At 50.2% G+C, this 21,836-nt stretch overlaps 1 protein-coding gene across 1 annotated transcript; it reads right to left on the bottom strand.

Annotated features, from left to right (window-relative positions):
* Positions 1-2,926: 2,926 nt before the first annotated feature.
* Positions 2,927-5,317, bottom strand: LOC112109321 (homeobox protein not2-like). Its single transcript, XM_024203777.2, has 3 exons — positions 4,996-5,317; positions 4,704-4,888; positions 2,927-3,130 (listed from the first exon to the last, which is right to left on the bottom strand). Exons 1-3 carry the CDS (start codon positions 5,315-5,317, stop codon positions 2,927-2,929), a joined length of 711 nt encoding a protein of 236 aa, XP_024059545.2.
* Positions 5,318-21,836: the final 16,519 nt, after the last annotated feature.

The raw sequence follows: 21,836 nt of genomic DNA on the forward strand, positions 1-21,836 counted from the left end.
TGGTAAAGTTTTGTGTCTAAGAGCCCAAATCTGCGAGCTGCAGAGCCACCCTGGATCCCCCTGGTGCTGCTCCGACTCAGAACAGCGCTGGGGACGCAGCTCCTATTTCAAATGCCCGGGTCGCTCCTGTTGTCTGTAGGCAGAGCCCAGGAAAGCCAGTGGCATCCGAGCTGACAGAGTTCAAGCCGGCAAACACGCCATCGGGTCACACCAGACAGCTAAAGACATTAGCACCGTTTGGGCTCTTTGAGCCTCCAGCTAATCCCAGCTCTGAAAACAGTCGGAACAAAGGGCAGCTTCAATCAGATCATCCTCTTCTCTTACCTCGGCTGCTGCTTTGTGTTTCGCTTCTGCCGGAATAAACTCTCTAATCCCATTGGGTTTCGTCCCCTCCCATCACTGGGGATGCGGATTACTGAGCCTGGGGAATCATTGGGGGGGATGTTATGCCTTTCCCCATGGTTTTGAAGACATGATCAGCACTTTTCTACCAGTTTTAGGATGCAACCCTGCCAGTCCCAGGTGGTATTTATACTGTGCCCAGCCCTGTGATACTGTTGGCTTACTGGGTGTGGGAACTGGCTCCAGAGATCCCCATTCATTTCAGTAGAAAGTTCTGAATAAAAATCAGTGATGCTATTTTTTCCTGTCTGCACTTAGATTTGTTTCTGATTCACTCAATGTATGAACACTCTTATTCCAGAGTAAGAGTGTCCACACATGGAATTATTCAGGGGCAGCTATTGCACTTTGAATTCACCCACTCCCCGAATCAGAAAAGCACTTCCAAGTGTAGACAAACTCTTCCATGTTTCTGAGACGCTCCTTCCTCCTGGATTCGGCGCCCCATGATGCCCACACAGGCTCAGAAGTATTGAGTATGGACCTGCTTTTCTGAGCACCAGCAGCTACCACCGATTTCAGCGGGAGGTGTGAGAAATCGGGCCCTGCGTTTTACTGTGGGTTTAATTCTGCTCTCACTCAAACCAGTGTTAAATCAGGAGTGACTCCGTGGTGTGGGACCTTTGTCTTTGTGACTGTCCGAAGTAAAACACTGGGAGGAGAGCAAAATATTCCTCAGGCATGTTGTTTTTCTTCTGAAATTACTGACATCTGGGCCCAATCCTGCCCCTATTTAAGCCAGCAAGACCCAGCTCCTCAAAGGTATTTAGGTACCTAACTTACTGTTGATTTCAATGAAGTTAGGAGCCTAATTACCTGTGTGGATCTGGGCCGCGTGTTTTGTAACTTGAGAACTGGGCCCTTTTTCCTAAAGTCTGTGCAGACCTGGATTGGATCCCTGGCAGTCAGGTACCTTCTGACAGCTTCAGTACATCCATGCTATCATGCCCCATTTTCTTGATGTTTGTAATTTGTTAAGCTCTAAACTACTCATCTTCCTCCCCAGTGCCAGAATATCTGATGGCCTCACAATTTTTAATATATTTCTCCCAAGAGGTAGGGTAGCACTATTATCCCCATTGTACAGGTGGGAAACTGAGTCACAGAGGAACGAAAGCTAACCGGTTCAAGTGACTGGTGATTTTGGGGGCCCAATTTGAGACACCTTGAAGGGGCTTGATTTTCAGAGGGCAGGTGCTTGATGCGTACTGAAAAGCGAGGTGTGTGAAGGCAGTAGAATCAAGCCCATGTATTTTAGTTAAACATTTTTCACTACGTGCCATTTCAAATCAAATAAAAATATCGCCATTTAATACAGTACTAACCCCCCCCAGCTCTTCTAGTGGAGGGCATTAACCTCTCATGTGGCCAGTCACCACATTTATCTTAATTTCAGCCCTGCTTCTGAAAACACTCAGTAGGGAGACTTGTGCTTACCACGCATAAGGCACCTGGAAGCTAGCACTACTCCCAGCTGTTTGTGCAGGAGCGGGCTCCTAGCCTGCAGCCCTTGCCCCTGTTTTAAAGGGCAATGCACATTTGCCAAGAGGTGTAAGAAAGACACAATATTATCACCTCTCTTTCAGCATTAACAAAAAATCCCTGTGGAATAACGACCACAGAGGCAGCAGCGCTGTTTGCTTTTTTTCTTTCTTAGTGTGCTCGAGTGGGAGTGGGACTCAGGATGCCTGGGTTCTATTCCCAGCCATTGCCACTGCCCGGTGTGTGACCTTGGGCAAGTCCCGTTGCCTCTCTGCTCCCCTTTGTCTGGACTAGTGTAAACTCCCTCATTCCCTGGACAGGCTCTCATTTGGCTGGATAGCCTCGGCACTCACCTATCCTGAGACCAACATGGCTACAACACTGGAAACAAAGAGAGATTAGAACAAACCAAGGCCAGGTCTACACTGTAAATTTACACTGGTGAACTATGTCGCTCAGGGGTGTGAAAAATCAGGGGTGAGTAGGGGTGGGGAGGGAAGTGCCTTTATTGTGTCTCCCCGCTGCACCAAAAAGTTTGTTGTTTATACAAAGAGCGGCTAGACAACGAGAAGTCATGCCCGTAAAATGAAAAAATCCTGCAAGTGCGTTCCCATGAACAAAGAGAGGCAGCGTTCCAGGCTAAAGTAGAGGTTTATTATGAAGGGGGTGGGGGAGGAGGGTTGTTAAATAAATAAGAAGGGGGCGATGACTTTGGGATACATTTTTATCCTGACACAAATTCCAAGACACCTACTGAGTGCTACTGCTTTACATTACCGAGCCAATGACTACGTAATTCATGTCGGTGCCCAGAGGCCAGTGACAGGCCTGGTGTAAGAACCTGAGCCGGCTAGAGTAGCAGAGTCATTGTGTTTTATTTTTTTTAAACAATTGCATAAATTAATCTATTTTTGCACTGCAAAAAATAATCCCTACGCTGTATATATTAGATATGCATGTTGCCAGCTATAATACAGTATGTACAGGGGTGAGGACCCGAAGCACAGCACAGGAGAGTCTGTCCAGAGAGATGTGCAGTAGATTACTCCAAGTGAGGGGAGGACAAACCTTCCTGATCATCGGTAGATTCCTTGGTAAAGTCCCTGTCCCCTTCCTCTCCCTGGTGGGTCTGTGAATCCCGGCTCCGTTGAGGAGTGGCCAGACCCATCTTCACCAGTTTGGCTTGTTGCTGTTCCAGGCTCTGCTTCCTCCACTTGATCCGTCTGTTCTGGAACCAGACTTTTACCTTTGGAAGAGAAGACGTTTCGCTTTTAAAACTCAGACTCTAGCAGGGACCTTCGCTAAGCAGATCTAATAACCTTGGAAGGCCTCAGATGCTGTGGTGATGGGCACCTGTGCAAAACCCGAGGTAGATGCAGCTTCAGAGACACCTCCCTGGTTGAAAAGTTTGTGTGTGGGTGTGGGAGATGGCAGCCAGCCCCCTCTGCCTCTCCTGCCCATCCCAGGGCCCGATCCTGTGCTGACTGGCAGTCAAACTCCCATTGATTTGGGTCAGATCAGGATCAGTCAAAATACACATTTGACTAGTTGCTGGAGAGAGCCAGTTATCCCTGAATGGGGGTAAAGGGGTGTTGACTGACTCAGGAGAGCTGGGTTTGATTCCCCCTCCTGTGAGATGCTGAGAACCTAGGCCCAGATCCTCAGAGTTCTTTAGGTGTCTAATTCCAATTGAGTTCCATGGGCGTTAGGTGCCTAAGTATCTTTCAGGATCTGGGCCCTAACCATCAGCTGGATCTCATCAGGGCAGCTTGCCATGGTAGCAGCATGCAGAGGTGTTGAGTGAGAGAAAGGCCCAATGGTTAGCCTGGGGTGAATTCCCTGCTCTGCTACAGGCTTGTCTGTTCCTCAGTTCCCCACCTGGAGAAGGGGAATAGTACTTTGTCTTGTCTATTTAGATTGTAAGCCTTTGGGGGAAGATACTGGTTCTGACCAGGGGTCCTATAGCACCCATTGGACCCAGTTCCTGAGCGGAGCTGTTGCTGTGATATCAGCAATAATACTGGTCCCTGCTTTGGAGAGCTCAGACTTCAGAGACTAGTTACTGTCCCAGACCACAGCAACAAGAGAAACGTGGAAAAAATCCAGCTTTTAAGAGCCTTTGGAACCAGATTCTTCCTTCCTTCCTCCCAGTGAGTAGCCACAGCCATTGAGCTACTCAGAGAGCCTGACCCAAAGCCCTGGAGCCAGCAGGAGAAGTCCCACCGACTTTGGTGGGCTTTGGGTCAGGCCCAGAGGAAGGAGGGCAGAATCAAGCTCACAGAGGTTTCCACATTGTTCCTAGATGGGAGCTGCTGCTGGAATCCTGCCCCCAGGCTGTTCTCAGGGGCTTTATTCAGTCTGGCTTGGGCTCCAGAAGGCTTCCACTCCCCTTCCCTTGGGAGGCTCTTATGTATACAGTCACTTGACTGTCTCCCTCCCCCCAAAAAATAGAAAAACTAGAGAAAGCCCATGGGAGAGTGAGTCCTGCACTGGGCTGGGGGCAGGGAGGGGGAGAGACTGGGAAATGCCCCATCTTGCAGCCCTTATTTGGAGGAAAACTTGTATTGAAGTCAATGGGAATGTGTGCCCAACTCCAGGGAGGATGGCGAGAAACCTGTGAAGCCTATGTAGGGTTCAAGCCATGGGTGGGCTTCATCCGTCTCTTTCTGTCCCCCTTGGAGCTGGACACACTGGGGAGCCAGACCATGGGGCAGGTAACTTTGCAGATGGAGGAGGCTCTATCCTCCTTGGTTCCCCTGGCACTGCCATCCCTACCACCCTCTAGGTACAGGGCTGGGGGAGAGGCAGGCTTGTCTTACCTGCTCCTCGGTGAGGTGCAGAGCGGAGGCTAGCAGACACCGCTCGGTGCCCACCATGTACTGCTGCCGGGCGAACTCCTTCTCCAGCCGGGCCAGCTGGTCGCTGGTGAAGATGGTCCTGACCCGCTTGGATTTGCCCGACTTGGCTCTGAAGCCTGGGAAGCAGCATTTGGAGAGCAGATACCCTGTGCGTAAAGACGAAAGAAAGAGCTCAGAGGAGAGGCGCGGGGTGCTGGCCACGAGTGGGGGGCCCTGGCAGTGCGGGGAGAGTCGGGGGACATCAGGCTCTTACCTGGGGCTCTAAGAGGGGCCCGCCAGCCCGCCAGGGCCGGGTAGCAGACGGGGTAGAGCGGCCGAGGCTGCAGGAGGGGATGCGCCTGGGCGCACAGCTGGAGCGCACCGCCCGGCCAGGCGCTGTCTGGCCAGCCGGGGTCCCAGCGCCCGGCGCCAGGAGGCAGCGGCGGCGGCGAGGGCTCTGACCGGCCCAGGAGAGCGTCGATGGTGAAGGATTTCCCCGCCGGAGCCTTGGGGGAGTGTCCGGGGGGCGGGGGGCCGGGGTAAGGCAGCAGGGCCGGAGCGGGCAGCCCAAAGGGCAGCAGGGTCGTAGTCAGCATGGCCAGGCGGTGCCAGAGATCGGCGAGGGGGTCCCTGCACCGGGAGGAGGCGGCGGCAGCAGGTGAGGGGCTGATCATACAGCCAGGCCAGCCCCGCTCCCTCCCTTATATCCGGAGCAGGGACCCTGAAGTGCTAATGGTTCCTGCTGAGCCTTTGTTCGCCCCTAAGTAGCAGATGAAAAAGGTGTCCGGGCCAACAAGGGATCCAATTAATGGATGGGCCGGGGAGCTGGAAAGGGGCGGGGGGGGGGATCCACTTGACAGGAGCTTCAGAAATCTCCCAAGATCGCAGGGTCGCTGGTGGGGTGCCCCTTGGGTTTACACACACACAAACCTCCAGAGTCACTTCCATCCCATGGTTTCCACCTTGTCAGCTCCGGTGGAGCTGCCAGCCCATGGATATGGCGCCAAACCGGCGCGAGGAGGAGAGGTTCTATGTACATCAATCCAGGAGGCAAAGCACCCCAAGTTCTCCTCTCTCCCAACCCCCTTTTCCTCATCAATTTCTGCCCTGGGTCCTTGGTTGGAAATATGCCACCCCCACCCCTCAGAGCCAGAGCTAGGGCTGTGGAAGGGGCCCAGGGACCTGCAGACCGAGGAAGCGAAGCTTGGCTCACATGGGAACACTAGCTTCAGGGGAGTTTCTCCTGAGTAGGGGAATGCAGGCTGCAGGGTTACAGGTGGCACTGATTTATAGCGTCATTTGAGGCAGTGATTCCTTTGCTTTTCCTTGTGCCTCACTCCCCTCTCTGGCTTGATGCCCTCTGCATTTTGGGGCTCTTTGCTCTTAGGGTCGGATCCTGCTCCCCCCCTGTACTCAGGCTGAGAAGCACCTTGCTTGATTTCAGTGGGACAACTCGCGGAGGGCAGTGTGCGCAGGACTGGCAGAATCCGGAACAGTATTTCATCAGCCCAGACCTGGGCGGCTGCTGGTATCTATGGAGCTATTGATCCCAGGTTCTGATATGGCCCTTGTTACCATAGCATTTGAGCACCTCCCACGCTAATGGATTTATTGTCATTACCGTGAGGTAGGGAAATGCTTTTATCCCCATTTTACAGATGGGCAACTGAGGCACAGAGAGACTACAACCCAGATCCTCAGAGGTATTTAGGCAGCTAACTCAAGTTGAATTCAGTGGGAATTAAGCATCTAAATACCCTTGGGGATCTGGGTCTAAGTGACTTGCCCAAGGTCGCACAAGGAGTTTGTGGCAGGGAATTGAACCCAGGCGTCCCCGGCTAGCACCCAAACCACTGCACCTTTCCCCAGCACTGGCTGCTGCTGCTACCTGCTCATCGTGGCAGGCTCCACTGATGGGATTCAGATGGTCATTAGGTTTTGAAATTCTGAAAATTGTACACCTTTTCCTAATGAGCTGGGAAAAGTCACACCTCCGTCCCAGGCCCTGCGGGGGGGCTGGCCCCAGTCAAAAGACTCCAGCGTGGCTTTCTTTTTATTGGGGAGGAAATGGGAGTTGAGGGAGAGAGCAAGCCAGGGCCCAAAACATCTGCAAAGCGTTTCCCCCTGCAAGGCCAGGCAAAAGACAGTGTAATGTCCCCCCCCGCCCCCGTCTCCCCTTAGCTTTGGTTTCACTAGGTTTCAGGGACCCAGCCTGCCGAGGGGAGAGCCCTGCCATAAAAGCAAGGGAAATGAAGGGCCCACTCCCAGAGCTGAGAAAGTCATTATGGGGCTCATTTGAGGCAGCGCCTTCTCTTGATTGCTTTGCTCGTGACACGTAGGTGGAAGTGTCCTCTTCTGCAGCTGCAGTGCAACACACACACACACACACACACACACAAAGGTTGGGACACACACACGCACACACAGAGCAGGAATCACAGATTGGGGGAGGAGAGGGCTAGGGGGTTTGCTGTTGTCTTCCCAGTTTTAATCTGCTCATTAAAGGGCTTTGGTGTTCCCAGGGGATCACCCTCTGCTCCTGCTCACGCTGCCCCCTCTTGGGCTCCCATGACGGCCAGGGGTGCACGCTCACCCCAGCCCCTTTGACCACCTGCCAAGTGCTCCAGATTTCCCCCCCAAGGAACACATTTTAGGGCTGGATGTTGCATTCCTTGGCCATTGATGCTAAGGGCAAATAGACAATGCAGGATGGGGCCCAAAGTTACCATCAGAGCTAGGAATGCCAGTGTCAGTTGGACGTCTACCTGGAGGTTTCATCCCATGACATCATCTCTCATTAAAGATTAATCCTTGGTTCCTGGAGACTCCAGGACAATCCTTCCCACCCTGCTCTCTTTCTGCACCAGACGTGGGGGAAGTAAGGCCCAGATCCTCCAAAAAGCCTAAAGGCGCCAATGGGAGTTAGGCACCAAAACGCCGTTGAGGATCTGGGCCTGACTGCGTACAGCTCAGCTTCAGCAACCTGGCTGCTCCTCAGCGTCTTGGTGGAGTGGATTGGAAATACAGAGCCAGTGGGACACATCCACCCCGGGTGTAAACTCCATCGCCACCAGTGACGTCACCCCCGGGAGGGATTCGCCCCGGCTGCAATTTGAAGATGCCATAAAAGTTCAAGGTGGCCGCCCCACAAGTGAAGAGCCAGCTTGGGCCCGGCTGTCTTGCTTTTTATCTTTGCAGGGAGCGTCCAGCATCTGCTGCGGGTACCCGATGCAAATAAAGGCCTGTGTGCAAGGCGAGATGAAAGGGCAGCCTTGCAAAGCAGATATGTCATTATTAGTTCTTAATTACCAGCCTTGAAAGGCCCGAGATAAAAAGGAGCGCGGCTCCTTTAAAAGGGGGAGATGGGCATGCTCGCCCCATTTCATTCGTGTGGACTTTCCCTTTTCAGAACAAGGCAGCTCAGCAAACTTTGCCCTTTCCCCGCCCCAAATCCACACCTTCAAACGCTTGTTCGGAGCAGCAGCCCCCTGCAACCCCCGAGCTTCCAAATTACTTTTCCTCCCTGACATCCTCTTGCAGAAGAGATGGGCAAACACAGCAGTGTTTGGCCGGGTCAACAGATCTTCTGAGCCCCTCCCCTTGTCAGCCCCACACCTTGCTGGGCAAGTGAATGGAGGGGAAGCTACCCCTGGCCTCAGCTTTGTTTACAAGAGCTGTGTCTCTCTCCGCTCTCCTCCTCCTCCCAGAACAGCTGGGCTCCCACCTGCCCCTTCCCGTTGGCACTAAAACTGCCCCTCTCCCCATCCAGGCTGCAAACAGAAAGCTGGCACATGGACCAGCATTTTCTGCTCGTAGCATGTCAGCTCAGCTGCTCAGGCTTCAAGCTAGTGGTGAGTCCCAACTGCTGAGTTAGGATGTGGGTCAGGCACTAGGAATGGGGCTTGGCTCTGTGGTTTTGGTTTGCGTCCTCATACACAGGCAGCTTTCATGGGGGCAGGAACAGGCCCCGAAATGATTTCCCTGCACTATGCTCCATCTCTCAGCCCTATGTCGGGTATCCATCAGTTCGCTACAGCGCATACTGCAGACCCGGCTTGCAGGTTCCGCGGTGCTGCCCTGCAAAACATTCGAGTAGGTTTTCCTTCGCCCCACCTCCGTTTTGCACCCAGAGTGGAAACCCCTTTGCACCTTTCGCGCTTCTGGAATTGGCCCAGTTTTGCCGTGTGAACCTGTAACACTTGGGGAGCTGGTGCCGTTTGGAATGCAGAGGTGCTGTTCTCAGACCTCCCTGCAAACGCGCACTGAGAGTGCCGTGCTGGTCCTGTTTCATTTATAGCGCCCAGGCAGGTGGCGTGGCCTCCCCTTTTTGCAATGAAATGCACATACATCTGTCCACTCCCCTGCCCTGGAGAACGGGACAGCTTCAGCTCCTGCTAACCCATTCGCTGGGTTTATTGCCGGTTACAAAAACATAACATCCAGGGGAAGAAGCAACACACTAAGCCACGTTGTCAGAGCGGATTCCGGGCGGCATCAGCAGCCCTGGATGGGGCGATTTTAATAGCAGTTCTGCCATTTTCCTTGAGTGGAAGCCGGGTGGGACCCAGAAGTGGACTCAACTGTCCTAGACAATTTGTATCCAACCCTCTCACTCATCTCCCGGGGGTCTGAACTTGCCCTGCCCTGGTCTTTGCAAAGCCGCAGCCCTCTTGATTTGCCGATACGGAGACCAGACTAACCCAGAACCTTCTGTCTGCCCCCTGTCCATTTTATATGCAGAGATGGGACCCGACAGTGTTTTAAGCAGGTGCGGGGTGGGTCATGATGCAGTGCACAGGACTCTCACCTCCTGCCTGGCTTTCGAGTGACGCAGCTAACAGCCCTAAACCATCTGTTGAAAACTCCCTAAAACATTCAGGTCCAAAGATTTTCTTTCCCTTTGCTTCCCTAATTCAGCGGCTCTTGGTTCCTTGCTGAGATCCCGAGGAGACAGCATTAACCCCTGCATGTGCACTTCCTCAAGGGTTTGTAATCCCCTTTTAATTACATCACCGTATAGGTCCCTTCCACCCAGGCCAGATAGCTGCAAACAATGGCATGCGTTTTCCCAAGGGCACAGGAGGTTGTATGGCTGTGTGGGAATCCTCTTTTGCTTGATCTTTGTTGGTTTCAGCTCTGGGGCAGAGATGCTAGGGGGCTCTGTTTTACTTACCTGGTATTATTTATATTACAGGGCTAGGTGCTGTACATACACACGGTGAGAGACTGTCTCTGCTCCTCCCTCCCCCCAGAGTAGAACCTCAATAGACAAGCCAATCCAAGAGGAAAGAGAAGAACAGAGATCACCCAACAGGTCAGTGGTAGCATCAGGCCTAGCTCCCAGGTCTCCTGAATCCCAGGCCAATGCCCCGTCCACTGAACTGTGCAGGTCCCAATGGATTTGCTCTATACCAACTTTCACAATCTGTAAGTGATGCTGACTTCCTTGTGCCACCCATTGATCCAGCTGACAATCAGCCCATCTCCTGCACCCCAGCTGCAGCCTTCTAGGGTCTGCCACCTGCATCCCGTTTAGAATCCCCCACCCCCAGTGCTGATGGCTCTTGTGGCCCAATGTAACCCACCCTCCTCCAGTGCTTGTCCCTGCAGCAAGCTGCGTGGATAATGACACTTCCTTTCCTTTGCAAAGCACTTCAGATTGTTGGATGGCAAGAACTCTGTCAGTGCTCAGAGTGTGGCCCTCATTTCCCCTCAGGTCCCTGTTTTCAGGGACCCACCTAATTTATTAAACATGAACAATAGCCTCACTCTCAACCCAAGCGCTGCTAAAGTCGGGAAAGCCTCCCCACCCCTACCAACTCATTGGACCTGCAATGCTAGCCCACTGAGTGATCCCTTTGCTTTGGTTACCAACTCCCGTTGCCCCCCTCACCAAACACTGCCTCTGCATAGCACTCAACGCGCTTGACTTCCTTAGCCACGGTTCAGCAGGGCATAATCTCCCATCCCTGGCACGGCAAGGGTTAAATGAACAGCAGGAAGGTAGCTGTGACCCAAGGTACCAGAGAAGAATGGACCCGATTTCATTGTTCCCTTTAACAGGCCTGCAATGGCTGGGTTATCTGCCCAGCAAAGATGATCAGGATGGCTTATCAAAGGCATGGCCCTGGGCCGCCTGCATACGGGAGCTGATACAGGCCTCAATAGCCCATTCATGTCATTCAGCTGCGGTGGGCTTTCTTTGATAACTGCACCTTGAATAGAAGCTGTCTGGGAGTTTAGCCTCTCCCCAGCTGTTTGTGTATTAACTGTCTGGTTTGAGTGCCTAGGCCTGGAAGACTTGTGACATCTTGTATGGGAGCCTGAACCGGCAGACCTGTATTTCTAGCTTCCTTGTGTCTACTGAGCAAGGATAGGGTCCAGACAGTGGGTTGCCAACTCTCCTGGTTTTGTCATGAGTCTCCTGGTAGTTAATTCTTGTTTTCCTTAAAGGCCCAGCTCCTGGAGTCAAGTGGGTATGTGCTGATTTCCGCCTTCGTTCTTAAAGCAAAGGCAACTTTCTAGCCTTCAGAGTAGCAGCCGTGTTAGTCTGTATCTGCAAAAAGAACAGGAGTACTTGTGGCACCTTAGAGACTAACTTCATCGGACCGTGGCTGTGGAGAAAGCTTCAAAATGAGACCCCAGGGCACCCAAAAGACTCAAAAAGCAGAAGGCAAATAAAAAGCCCCTCAAAGCTATGATTTTTACATCATCTCATGAGTTTAAAGCCAAGCTTATGATCTGTGGTGAGCCTGACTCAGGATTTTTGAACATTTGGGGTTGGCCATACTGCAAGGCCTCCTTCAGTTTAGAGAACCGAGCCCCCAGCCTGGTTTTCGTCACATCGTCCTGTACTTGCAGTGCTGCAGCAAGAATACTGATTCTTCTAGGGCGGGCACATCCAATGCGCGTGGTGTGGCCCCTTGTATCTGATTGTTTGAAAGCGATCAGGCAGAATATCCTGGCACATAGAGGGAGGTAGTGCAGCCTATACAGCACTGGACAGAGATTCAGGAGGCCTGTGTTCAATTCCTAGCCTGCTGTGTGGTTTAAATTCATTTAAATGAGGCATTGTAATCTAATTGTTATTAAATAGATTTAAATTCGACATAACGATTGGAGGGATCTTATTGCAGGATCGGGGCTTAAATGAGCAAAAATGGACAATGGTAACAAATGACAAATAGGTATGTGCAAATGGCAAATGGCTTCTTATTGTCCTATTATTTGCCAGGTATCTCCCAGGCTACTCTGTCTATCTGCTTTCACCTTCTCCCCTCACACCACCCTGCATTTGTTTGCCTGTAGATTCTCTGGGGTGGGGGCCGATCTCTCTAGCATCCCTTCTGGGGGGTGTGTGTTGGTACATTCATCATAAATCAGCCTGTTTCTGAATGGACGGCAGGATGGCCTTGTGGAGCAGACCCAGCACTGTGACTCAGGAGATCCTGGTTTCTGCTTCTAGCTCTGCCACAGATGGCCTGTGTGCCTTGGTGGAAGTCCCTCCCATGGCTCTGTACCTCAGTTTCCTTATCTTTCAATGGATGATAATTCTTCCCTGCCTGGGGGGAGGCATTGAGAGACTTAATTAATTAGTGTTTGCAAAGAGCTTTGCCATCATGAGCTTGGAAGGTGCAAGGTATAATTATTTAACAATAAGCATTGCCTTTCTGCATTTCATTAAGTAATAGAAAGCAGTTTGGAAGCCCATTGAGTTCTGGAGATTACACTCCTGAGTTCTAGCCTTCCTAATTGTGAGCCAGAGCACCTCAATAATAAACAGGAGAGCCCTTTTCTCTGCCAGGCACTCACTTCAGACAGCAAACACTTAGCTTAGCCAGTCCCCAAACAGTAGTCTTCATTAGTTAACAATTAGAGTGCAAACTGACTGAATATCCTTAATGGGTCTAATGCTTGCTCCCAAGGTGTAACCTCTTTAGTCCACAGGGCCCTGGAGCAGAGAAGCTCGGAGCTAATTAATAACAATGATGGTCATTAGCAAGCCAATCGCATTTGGAGCTTGCCTAAGAAAGGGATGGGCTGGAGGTGATATGCTCCATGGCATTTTGTGGATTGACTGTCTGGTTTGGCTATGCAGGCCAGAAGGTGAAGTCTAGAGGTGAGATGGAGGCCTGGTCTCCTTGCTTTGGAATTTTTATGAGACTTTTTGGTTCAATGTGTCCTGGAACCAGAAACTACAAACCCTCATGTCCAACATCTGCTGACCTACTACATCTTCCAGTATCAGGGGGTAGCCGTGTTAGTCTGTATCTACAAAAACAACAAGGAGTCTGGTGGCACCTTAAAGACTAACAGATTTATTTGGGCATACGCTTTCATGGGTAAAAACCTCACTTCTTCGGATGCATAGAGTGAAAGTTACAGATGCAGGCATTATATACTGACACATGGAGAGCAAGGAGTTACTTCGCAAGTGAAGAACCAGTGTTGACAGGGCCAATTCAATCAGGGTGGATGTAGTCCACTCCCAATAATAGATGAAGAGGTGTCAATTCCAGGAGAGGAAAAGCTGCCTCTGTAATGAGCCAGACATCTTCCAGTGTCTACCTACTGTATAAACAAGGAGGAGTCTTTGTGGCACCTTAGAGACTAACACATTTATTTGGGCTCCTCATTGTTTTTGCTGATACAGACTAACACAGCTACCCCTCTGAAACCTGTTACCTACTGTACGCTATCTAGCTGTCTATTGTACCTACTGCATAGATGTCCTCATTGTATCTATCTACTGCACCTATGTATCCACTATATCAATCTGTCTAGCCACTGTCATCCATTCCATCCATCCACTATAGCCATCCACCCATTAAATGTCCATCTATCTAAATTCTATGGATTTCCTACTAAATAATATCCTCTAGATCCATTTAGGATTACAGTTATCTTTTGGTACCTGATTATTAGAGATCCAGACCAAATTTACTGACCATATCAACAAGATGAGGGTCTAAATAAATCTATCACAATAAAGGCCTGTTCCTGGTCCCTCTGAATTCAGGGGCAAAATTGCCATTGACTCTAGTGCTATAAGTCCAGATCCAGAAAAAAAGAGTCAAAATGTTTCTTTTTCTTTTCTTAGTTCATTTAAAAACGTGTTAGGCAAAAATCAACCCCCACCACCAAAAAGAGAGAGAAGTACTGTACGCCGAAAGCAAATACCCTAATAATAATATGAATTAATTAATACCTAGCTCTTGTCTAGCACTTTTCAGCTACAGATCTCAAAAGGCTTTACAAAGGAGGTCAATATCATTCTCCCTAATATGTGGCATGTTTGCCTGGTCATGTTCATGCACAGGATTCAACGTTATTCCCTCAGAGGCTCCCCTTTCCAGCATTTCTCCAATTAATGTGACTTTGTTTTAAAGGTGGAAAAAATCTGTAATAAAGTAAAACTTCAGTCTTCTTAGCACTTAACAGAGCATTGTTTAGGGGCACATATAGTAACATATATTCCTGGTCTAACTCTAAGGACGTCAGTGGAGTTATGCCAGAGAACAATTTGATATTGACAGTTATTATGGGCCAAAAGAATAAATATAAATGTGTTAGTCTCTAAGGTGCCACAAGTACTCCTGTTCTTTTTGCAGATACAGACTAACACGGCTGCTACTCTGAAACCTGTCATTATGGGCCAGTTTGGGATCCCCTTTCCTCTATGCACAGTTTGTAGTCCCTTTAAAGTCAATAGTAAATAAACACATGTTCTGAATTCGCCGTCAGCGTGGTGGAAGGCTGGGTCCCGTGGTTAGGACTTCAGCAGGACAGCTCCTGTGAGTCAGGGATTCACGGTCTGAGCCTATGAGATTTTTCTCTGGCAAGGTGCAATACAGAACTGTATCAGCTGTGAGATGAGCAAGAACAGAGTGAAGCCAACAGGAGGAAGCAGATAGTATGCTAACGGGGTGCCATCAGTGCTTCATTTGTGCCAGGGCTGAGCGCTGGCATGTCTAGGCGTGGCAGTTCAGAGCCCCGGCACCGCTGGGCCTGGCAGTTCAGAGCCCTGGCACCTCCGGGCTTGGCAGTTCAGAGCCCCGGCACCACTGGGCCTGGCAGTTCAGAGCCCTGGCACCTCCGGGCTTGGCAGTTCAGAGCCCCGGCACCGCTGAGCGTGGCAGTTCATAGCCCCGGCACCTCCGGGCTTGGCAGTTCAGAGCCCTGGCACCTCCGGGCTTGGCAGTTCAGAGCCCCGGCACCGCTGGGCGTGGCAGTTCAGAGCCCTGGCACCTCCGGGCCTGCCATGTCAGTTATGAAAGTAAAAAAAATTGCTTGAGCCCCGGCACCTCTTTCATTACAACTTAAACACTGGGGCCATATTGCCCAAGTTGTCCATGCAGCCACCAGCATCACTTACTTTGGGCCCTTGTTGCTTAATATGCAACCTGCGCAGGGAAGGAGCTTAAGACCTGGGTTCAATTCCTTGCTCTGCCACTAACTGCCTGTGCAAGCTTGGGCAAGTCCCTTAGCCTCCCAGTCTCTAGTCTAGGCCCTTAAATTCCACTGAAATCAATAGAAATACCAAAATACCTTTGAGGATCCCTGCCTTGGTTCTCCATCTGTACAGTGGGGCTGATAGCACTAGTCTATCTAGTGGGGGGTTGTGAGGATAAATACTGTAAAGATCATGTGAAATGCTTTGAGACCTACTGTTGACAAGCGCTGTATAAGTAGGGTGACCAGATAGTAAGTGTGAAAAATTGGGGCACTTCTCTGGCGGGGACACATAATAGTTGAATATATAATACAAAGCCCGTAATATCCGGACCATCCCAATAATATCTGATCACCCTATGTATAAGAGACAGGTATTCTTATGTGTAAAATATAATGACTATCTGGAAGGTTGAGGTTCATGGATTTATGAGAACGTTTGGCCCCAAAGTGCCTGGGTTAGCAATATTGAATATCAGGGCTGGTTTTAATTATCTTCAACTAATGGGTAACCAAACAGCATGAACGGCTGCAGAATGATGAGTTGATGCCTCAGCTCCTTTTCCATCACACCCTGTTCTGTTCTCTCTCTAACCCATTATCTGTGCGTGCCCCAACCTTTCCCCTTCCAAATGGCTACCAGAATCAGAAAAGTTCAACACCACCAAGATGATGTGAAACGTCACAAATGGATGATCAACCCAATGACGTTAACAGGTGCTGTGTAACCCAGCACTGGTCTGTTCTTTCAGACGGCTGGCCGGAAATGAAGTCTTTGTAATAATCTGGGCTGGGCCCAAGAGACTGCAATGAACTAGCAAAGATGTTTGGGTTTTGCAACCACGCTCTGGCCAGGTTCGGGGATTAACCCTGTTATGTGTTTTATGGTAGCGCCTAGAAGCTGGGGTCAAGGCACAGAGTAAGAGACACAGAGTAAGAGAGAGCCCCTACCCCAGAGAGCTCACCATCCAAACCGACAAAACCGACAAAGGATAAGAACATAAGAACGACCATACTGGGTCAAACCAAAGGTCCATCTAGCCCAGTATCCTGTCTTCCGACAGTAGCCAATGCCAGGTCCCTCAGAGGGAATGAACAGAACAGGTAATCATCAAGTGATCCATCCCCTGTCGCCCATTCCCAGCTTCTGGTAAAAAGAGGCTAGGGACACCATCCCTGCCCATCCTGACTAATAGCCATTGAAGGACCTATCCTCCATGAAGTTACCTAGTTCTTTTTCGAACCCTGTTATAGTCTTGGCTTTCACAAAATCCTCTGACAAGGAGTTCCACAGGTTGACTGTGCATTGTGTGAAAAAATAGTTCATTTTGTTTGTTTTAAACCTGCTGCCTATTAATTTCATTTGGTGGCCCCTAGTTCTTGTGTTATGAGAAGGAGTAAATAACACTTCCTTATTTACTTTCTCCACACCAGTCATGATTTTATAGGCCTCAATCATATCTCCCCTTAGCTGTCTTTTCCAAGCTGAAAAGTCCCAGTCTTATTAATCTCTCCTCATACGGAAGCCGTTCCATACCCCTAATCATTTTTTTTTGCCCTTTTCTGAACCTTTTCCAATTCCAATATATCTTTTTTGAGATGGGGCAACCACATCTGCACGCAGTATTCAAGGTGTGGGTGTACCATGGATTTATACAGAGGCAATATGGTATTTTCTGTCTTATTATCTATCCCTTTCTTGATGATTCCCAACATTCTGTTCGCTTTTTTGACTGCCGCTGCACACTGAGTGGATGTTTTCAGAGAACTATCCACAATGATTCCAAGATCTCTTTCTTGAGTGGTAACTGCTAATTTAGACCCCATCATTTTATATGTATAGTTGGGATTATGTTTTCCAGTGTGCATTGCTTTGCATTTATCAACATTGAATTTCATCTGCCATTTTGTTGCCCAGTCACCCAGTTTTGAGAGATCCTTCTGTTGCTCTTCGCGGTCTGCCTGGGATCTTCACTATCTGGAGTAGTTTTGTATCATCTGCAAATTTTGCCACCTCACTGTTTACCCCTTCCCTGGGAAGGGAAACGGAGGCACAGCGAGGGGAAATGACTTGCAGAAGGGTGTACAGTGCCTTTCCTCTGAGAATCTCTTCCTTTAAGTGTGTGTCACTTCCCCCCTCCTCCCCTTAACGGGCACACTAAGGGTATGTCTACGCTGCAGTTAGACACTCCTGTCTGGCCCATGCCAGCTGACTCCGGCTAAGAGGTTCAGGCTAAGGAACTGTTTAATTGCGGTCTTCGTGCTGGGGCTGCAGCCCAAGCTCTGGGACCCACCAGCCTCGCAAGGTCCTGGAGCCTGGGGTCCAGTCCAATCCCAAACATCTACACCACATTTAAAGACCCCCTTAGCCTGAGTCAGATGGCATGGGCCAGCCACGGGTTTTTAATTGCAGTGTAGACATAGTTAGAGAGGGGAAGTGACATGACCAGGCCTGTGCGGTGAGTCACTGGTACAGATGGCAACTGAAAGCTGAAGGGGCCTGTGAGGTGGAAGTTCTACAGTTGTCCCAAAGTTATGGTTCAAGCTGAGGGCCATTTAGGAAGCATCTCGGAGCTATCAATCACAAGTGTCACTTGGATAATCCATTTACCAGTGAGAGATTGGTCTCTCAGCTGGCAGAAATCGCTGGATAAGCAATTCTCAGGTCATTCTTAGGGAAATACACCAGCTATAAGGCCTTAAACGTACTCAGCAGCCTGCATTAAATTAGATGGTAGGACTCTGCATCACAGAAACAGGGATCCCTGTCGACAGCAGAGATGGGGAGCTGGATGTGATTTGGAGGTGTCTGGACTGGGGGTTCCAGCCATCGTCCCCAGCTGAGAGGCCACATATGGACTGGGCTGTAGGAAATGCACTCCTTCCCGCTCAGGGTTGGGGCGTTGACACTAGGGGATGGAAGTGGAGTAGTGTGGCAGGTCCAACTGCAAACCACTGGTCAGGGTGTGATATGGGATCCTTGCTATAGGTGATCCACAGAGGATATGAGTCGGTTCCAGCTCCCAGCTGGAGCTCTGATCTCTTTAGCTCAAGCCAGCGAGACTTACACTTCTATACTCTGGAAAGCCTCTGGTATTGGCTAAGATGGCAGCAGTCACCTTAGTTTTGGCGCTGGCCGTACTGTGGCTACGTGGAGTCAGTCTACAGTGCTGGCCCCAGCGCTAGGTGCACATTGAAAAGAGTGCCACCTACAGAAATCCCAACACCATCTTCTACCACCTCCAAATTCTTCATAGTCACCCATTCAGGTCTGGAGCAGACCTGACCACACCTGATTTCCAAGTTCACAGCCTGAACCGATCTGCAGCAGACTAATTACCAAGGCTTCCTGGTTGATGAGTTACTCCTTTCGTTGTTACACAACACAAATGAGCTGTGGTGGGCCTGGGTGGCCCTCTGTCACCGTGGGTGATCAACTCTGCAAGCATGAGAGTGGCAATGAACTGCCCACTAATTGTGTCTGGCCAGCGTGTTTGCCAGTCAAACGCTGGGAAAACCAAAGCCCAGCTCACTTGTTGTTGCCTCTGAACTTGCTGTCAGTAAAGAGCAAGCAGAATTATCCTGTCACCAAGATGCCGGGACATTCACATTGCTCCAAGTGCAAGATCTGGTCAAAGGCCACACCCCGAGCACGATTCTGCGTGTCGCCGCCTCATTCCACGTGGGATGTGTGTAAGGGACACAGCCTGTGGGGGGTACGTCTACACCGCAGCTGGGGGGGAGGTGGTGATTCCCAGCATGGATAGACAGATGCGCACTAAAATGAGCAGCGTGGCAGTTGCAACGTTGGTGGCCGCTTGGGCTAGCCCCCCGAGTCCAAGCCCGTCCAAGCTCGGGCAGCTAGCCTGGGCCACCCGCAACATCCACGCATGTGTGGTACAGGGGGTGTAAATGCCTGTGCAATGTGTGTGTGTGTGTGTGTGTGTGTGTGTGTGTGTAAGCACCAACATTTCAGGCCATCCGCCCTGCCTGGCTGAAGTACAGTCTATTCCAAATGGTACATAGCCCCCACTGCAAACCACTCTGTGTGTGTGTGTGTGTGTGTGTGTGTGTGTGTGCTACAATCATGGGAGGGGGAGTGAGCATTACTTAACATGCTAAGATCATCTGGTGCAGGCAAGGCCTGTGTGTAGGAGACATGGGTTTTGGCTTACACTTCGATTGTTAGCTCTTTGGGGCAGGGGCTGTCTTTTTGTTCTGGGTTTGTACAGCGCCTAGCACCATGCAGTCTTGGTCCATGACTGGGGTACCGATACAAATAATAAATAGAGTGTGAGTGCTCATGTAAATATGGATGTGTGTGTTCATGTGTAGGAGTTGTGTGTGTGTGTGCGTGCGTGCAAACTGTGGACACAGCTGGTGCATATGTAGTATGTTGGGGTGGCCAACCTGTGGCTCCGGAGCCACATGCGGCTCTTCAGAAGTTAATATGCGGCTCCTTGTCTAGGCACTGACTCCGGGGCTGGAGCTACAGGCGCCAACTTTCCAATGTGCCGGTGGGGCCTCACCTTCTGCCACATGCCCTGCCCCCACTCCACCCCTTCCCGCCCCCTCCCCTGAGCCTGCAGTGCCCTCGCTCCTCCCCCCTTCCCCCCAGAGCCTCCTGCACGCCACAAAACAGCTGATCGGGAGGTGCGGGGAGCGAGGGGGAGGCGCTGATTGGCGGGGCTGCCAGTGAGCGGGAGGCGCTGGGAGCGGGGGGGGGAGTTAATGGGGGGCTGCTGACATATTACTGTGGCTTTTTGGCAATGTACATTGGTAAATTCTGACTCCTTCTCAGGCTCAGGTTGGCCACCCCTGTAGTATGTGATTGTACTGCGTATGAGACAAGGCCCATGCACTCAGCTGCAGCAAGACCATGAAGCGTTTCAAAACCCAAGAGGGCCGTTCTGAACTGGATTCTGAAACGGAGCAAGCATCCAGGGGGTCTGCTTCAGGTGCTGGTGATGTTGTGGATGCACTTCTTTGTCCAGCTATGATGGACAGCAGCAGCGCTCTGACAACCCTGGTGTTGTATCCCCTAGCGAAACCACTACGGGCTGTTTCAGGGGGCCAGCCGCCGTCCGAATGGATGGGATTCAGACTCAAGGATTTGCTGTGTTTATTTACCGGCGAGCGCCTCGCTCCTGTGTGTTCCTAGCTAGGGCTGTTTGTAATTCACACTTGAAGGCAGCTTCAAAACTGGGCTTCAGACAGAATCCCCTCTTCATTCTGCAGTTGACATTTTTATTTAAACGCCCTGTTTGTTTTTTATGGTAAGTCTATAGCCTTGGTTTATCTGCATGATAAATGTCGTCTTCCTGTTATTATTATTTAAAGGTCTAACAGCCTGGATTTGGGGGTGGAATGAATCCCTCTCTTAAGCATTTTAAGATATGCGCCTGGATTTCTTCCATCAATAAACCTGCCCTGGCGAAGGAGCGCGCAAGGATGGCTTTTTTAGACAAGCCTTGTAAGTAACTAGCTAACAGTCAGTGCCTTGAACTGGTTAGTGGTCGCAAGGCAGAACATTTAAAACAGATACATGGAAATACGGTTTTTTTACATCGCAGATAATTGACCTGTGGAACTCACTGCCACAATATCTTATGGAGGCCAAGACTTTAGCAGGGCTCAAAAATAGAGGAGACATTTCTATGAATAATAAGAACATCCACAGCTGCATAATACAGGGTAAAAATACATAAAGGATATAAATCCTGCTGCAGGGCATAAGCCAACTGCTAACTCTTTGGCTTTAAGGAAGAAACTTATCTTACAGGAATCTTATTCCATAATTATTCATTATGTGGTTTCTTGCCGCTTCCTGTGAAGTGCTTGGTGCTGGTCACTAAGGGAGATAGGATACTGGGCTAGATGGACTTGGGTCTGATCTGATCCGGCTATTTCTGTGTTCTTAGATTCTGGAGCAGTAGGGAGTAGGAGCATCAGAATTCAGGATTTCAAAGGAATCTGCTTTTCTCCTTATGATAAACTCAGAGGGACTTTCCACACTGGTAAGTCTTACCATATCTTACTTTAATAATTTTTATACCTTCAATGCAAGGCTCTCAAAGCACTTTACACGCATTAGTGAATCAAGCCTCACAACACCCTTGCAAGGTAGGGAAATGTTTTATCCCCATTTTACAGATGGGCAAACTGAGGCACACCAAGGTTACATGGCTTCTCCAGGTTCTCACACAAAGTCTGTAGTAGGCCTCACATCTCCTGATTCCCAGACCTGTGCTCTAACCACTAAGTAAGCCATGTATCCAGGCATCCTGTTCAACTGTATCTAATCAGCTAAGAACTAAGAACACTCACAATTATTTTGGAGAGGAAATCTTCCCTTCTATGTAATCCATGTGTTCCCCACTCCACTTCCCTTCCCCTTTTACACCATGCTCTGATGCAATCCTGTGTTCTTGATTTAATCATGACTGATTTATGGCACTGTAGCAGTCCCTGGGGGCTCCACTCATGGCCCAGGACCCCAGTGTGCTAGGCACTGTACAATCCCAGAATGAAAAGCCTGTTCCTACCCCCAAAGAGCTTACTCAGATGGTATGCTCCTAGGGGCAGGAAACCGCCACCTACATATATGGCGCTGGATAATTAAAAATGGAATCAGATGACGGCACCCTCATAGTTCAAGAACGC

This window comes from Terrapene carolina, unplaced genomic scaffold, assembly GCF_002925995.2.
Source record: "Terrapene carolina triunguis isolate 2854851 unplaced genomic scaffold, T_m_triunguis-2.0 Scaffold633, whole genome shotgun sequence".
Lineage (NCBI taxonomy): Eukaryota > Metazoa > Chordata > Testudines > Emydidae > Terrapene > Terrapene triunguis.

What these genes read in the sequence shown, in the direction of transcription:
- LOC112109321 (XM_024203777.2), bottom strand. Translation starts at nt 5,317, where the DNA reads ATGCTGACTACGACCCTGCTGCCCTTTGGGCTGCCCGCTCCGGCCCTG. An exon ending in GGCCCCTCTTAGAGCCCCAG is followed by an intron (nt 4,889 to 4,995) that starts GTAAGAGCCTGA and finishes CTTTACGCACAG; the next exon opens with GGTATCTGCTCTCCAAATGC. An exon ending in TGCACCTCACCGAGGAGCAG is followed by an intron (nt 3,131 to 4,703) that starts GTAAGACAAGCC and finishes TCTCTTCCAAAG; the next exon opens with GTAAAAGTCTGGTTCCAGAA.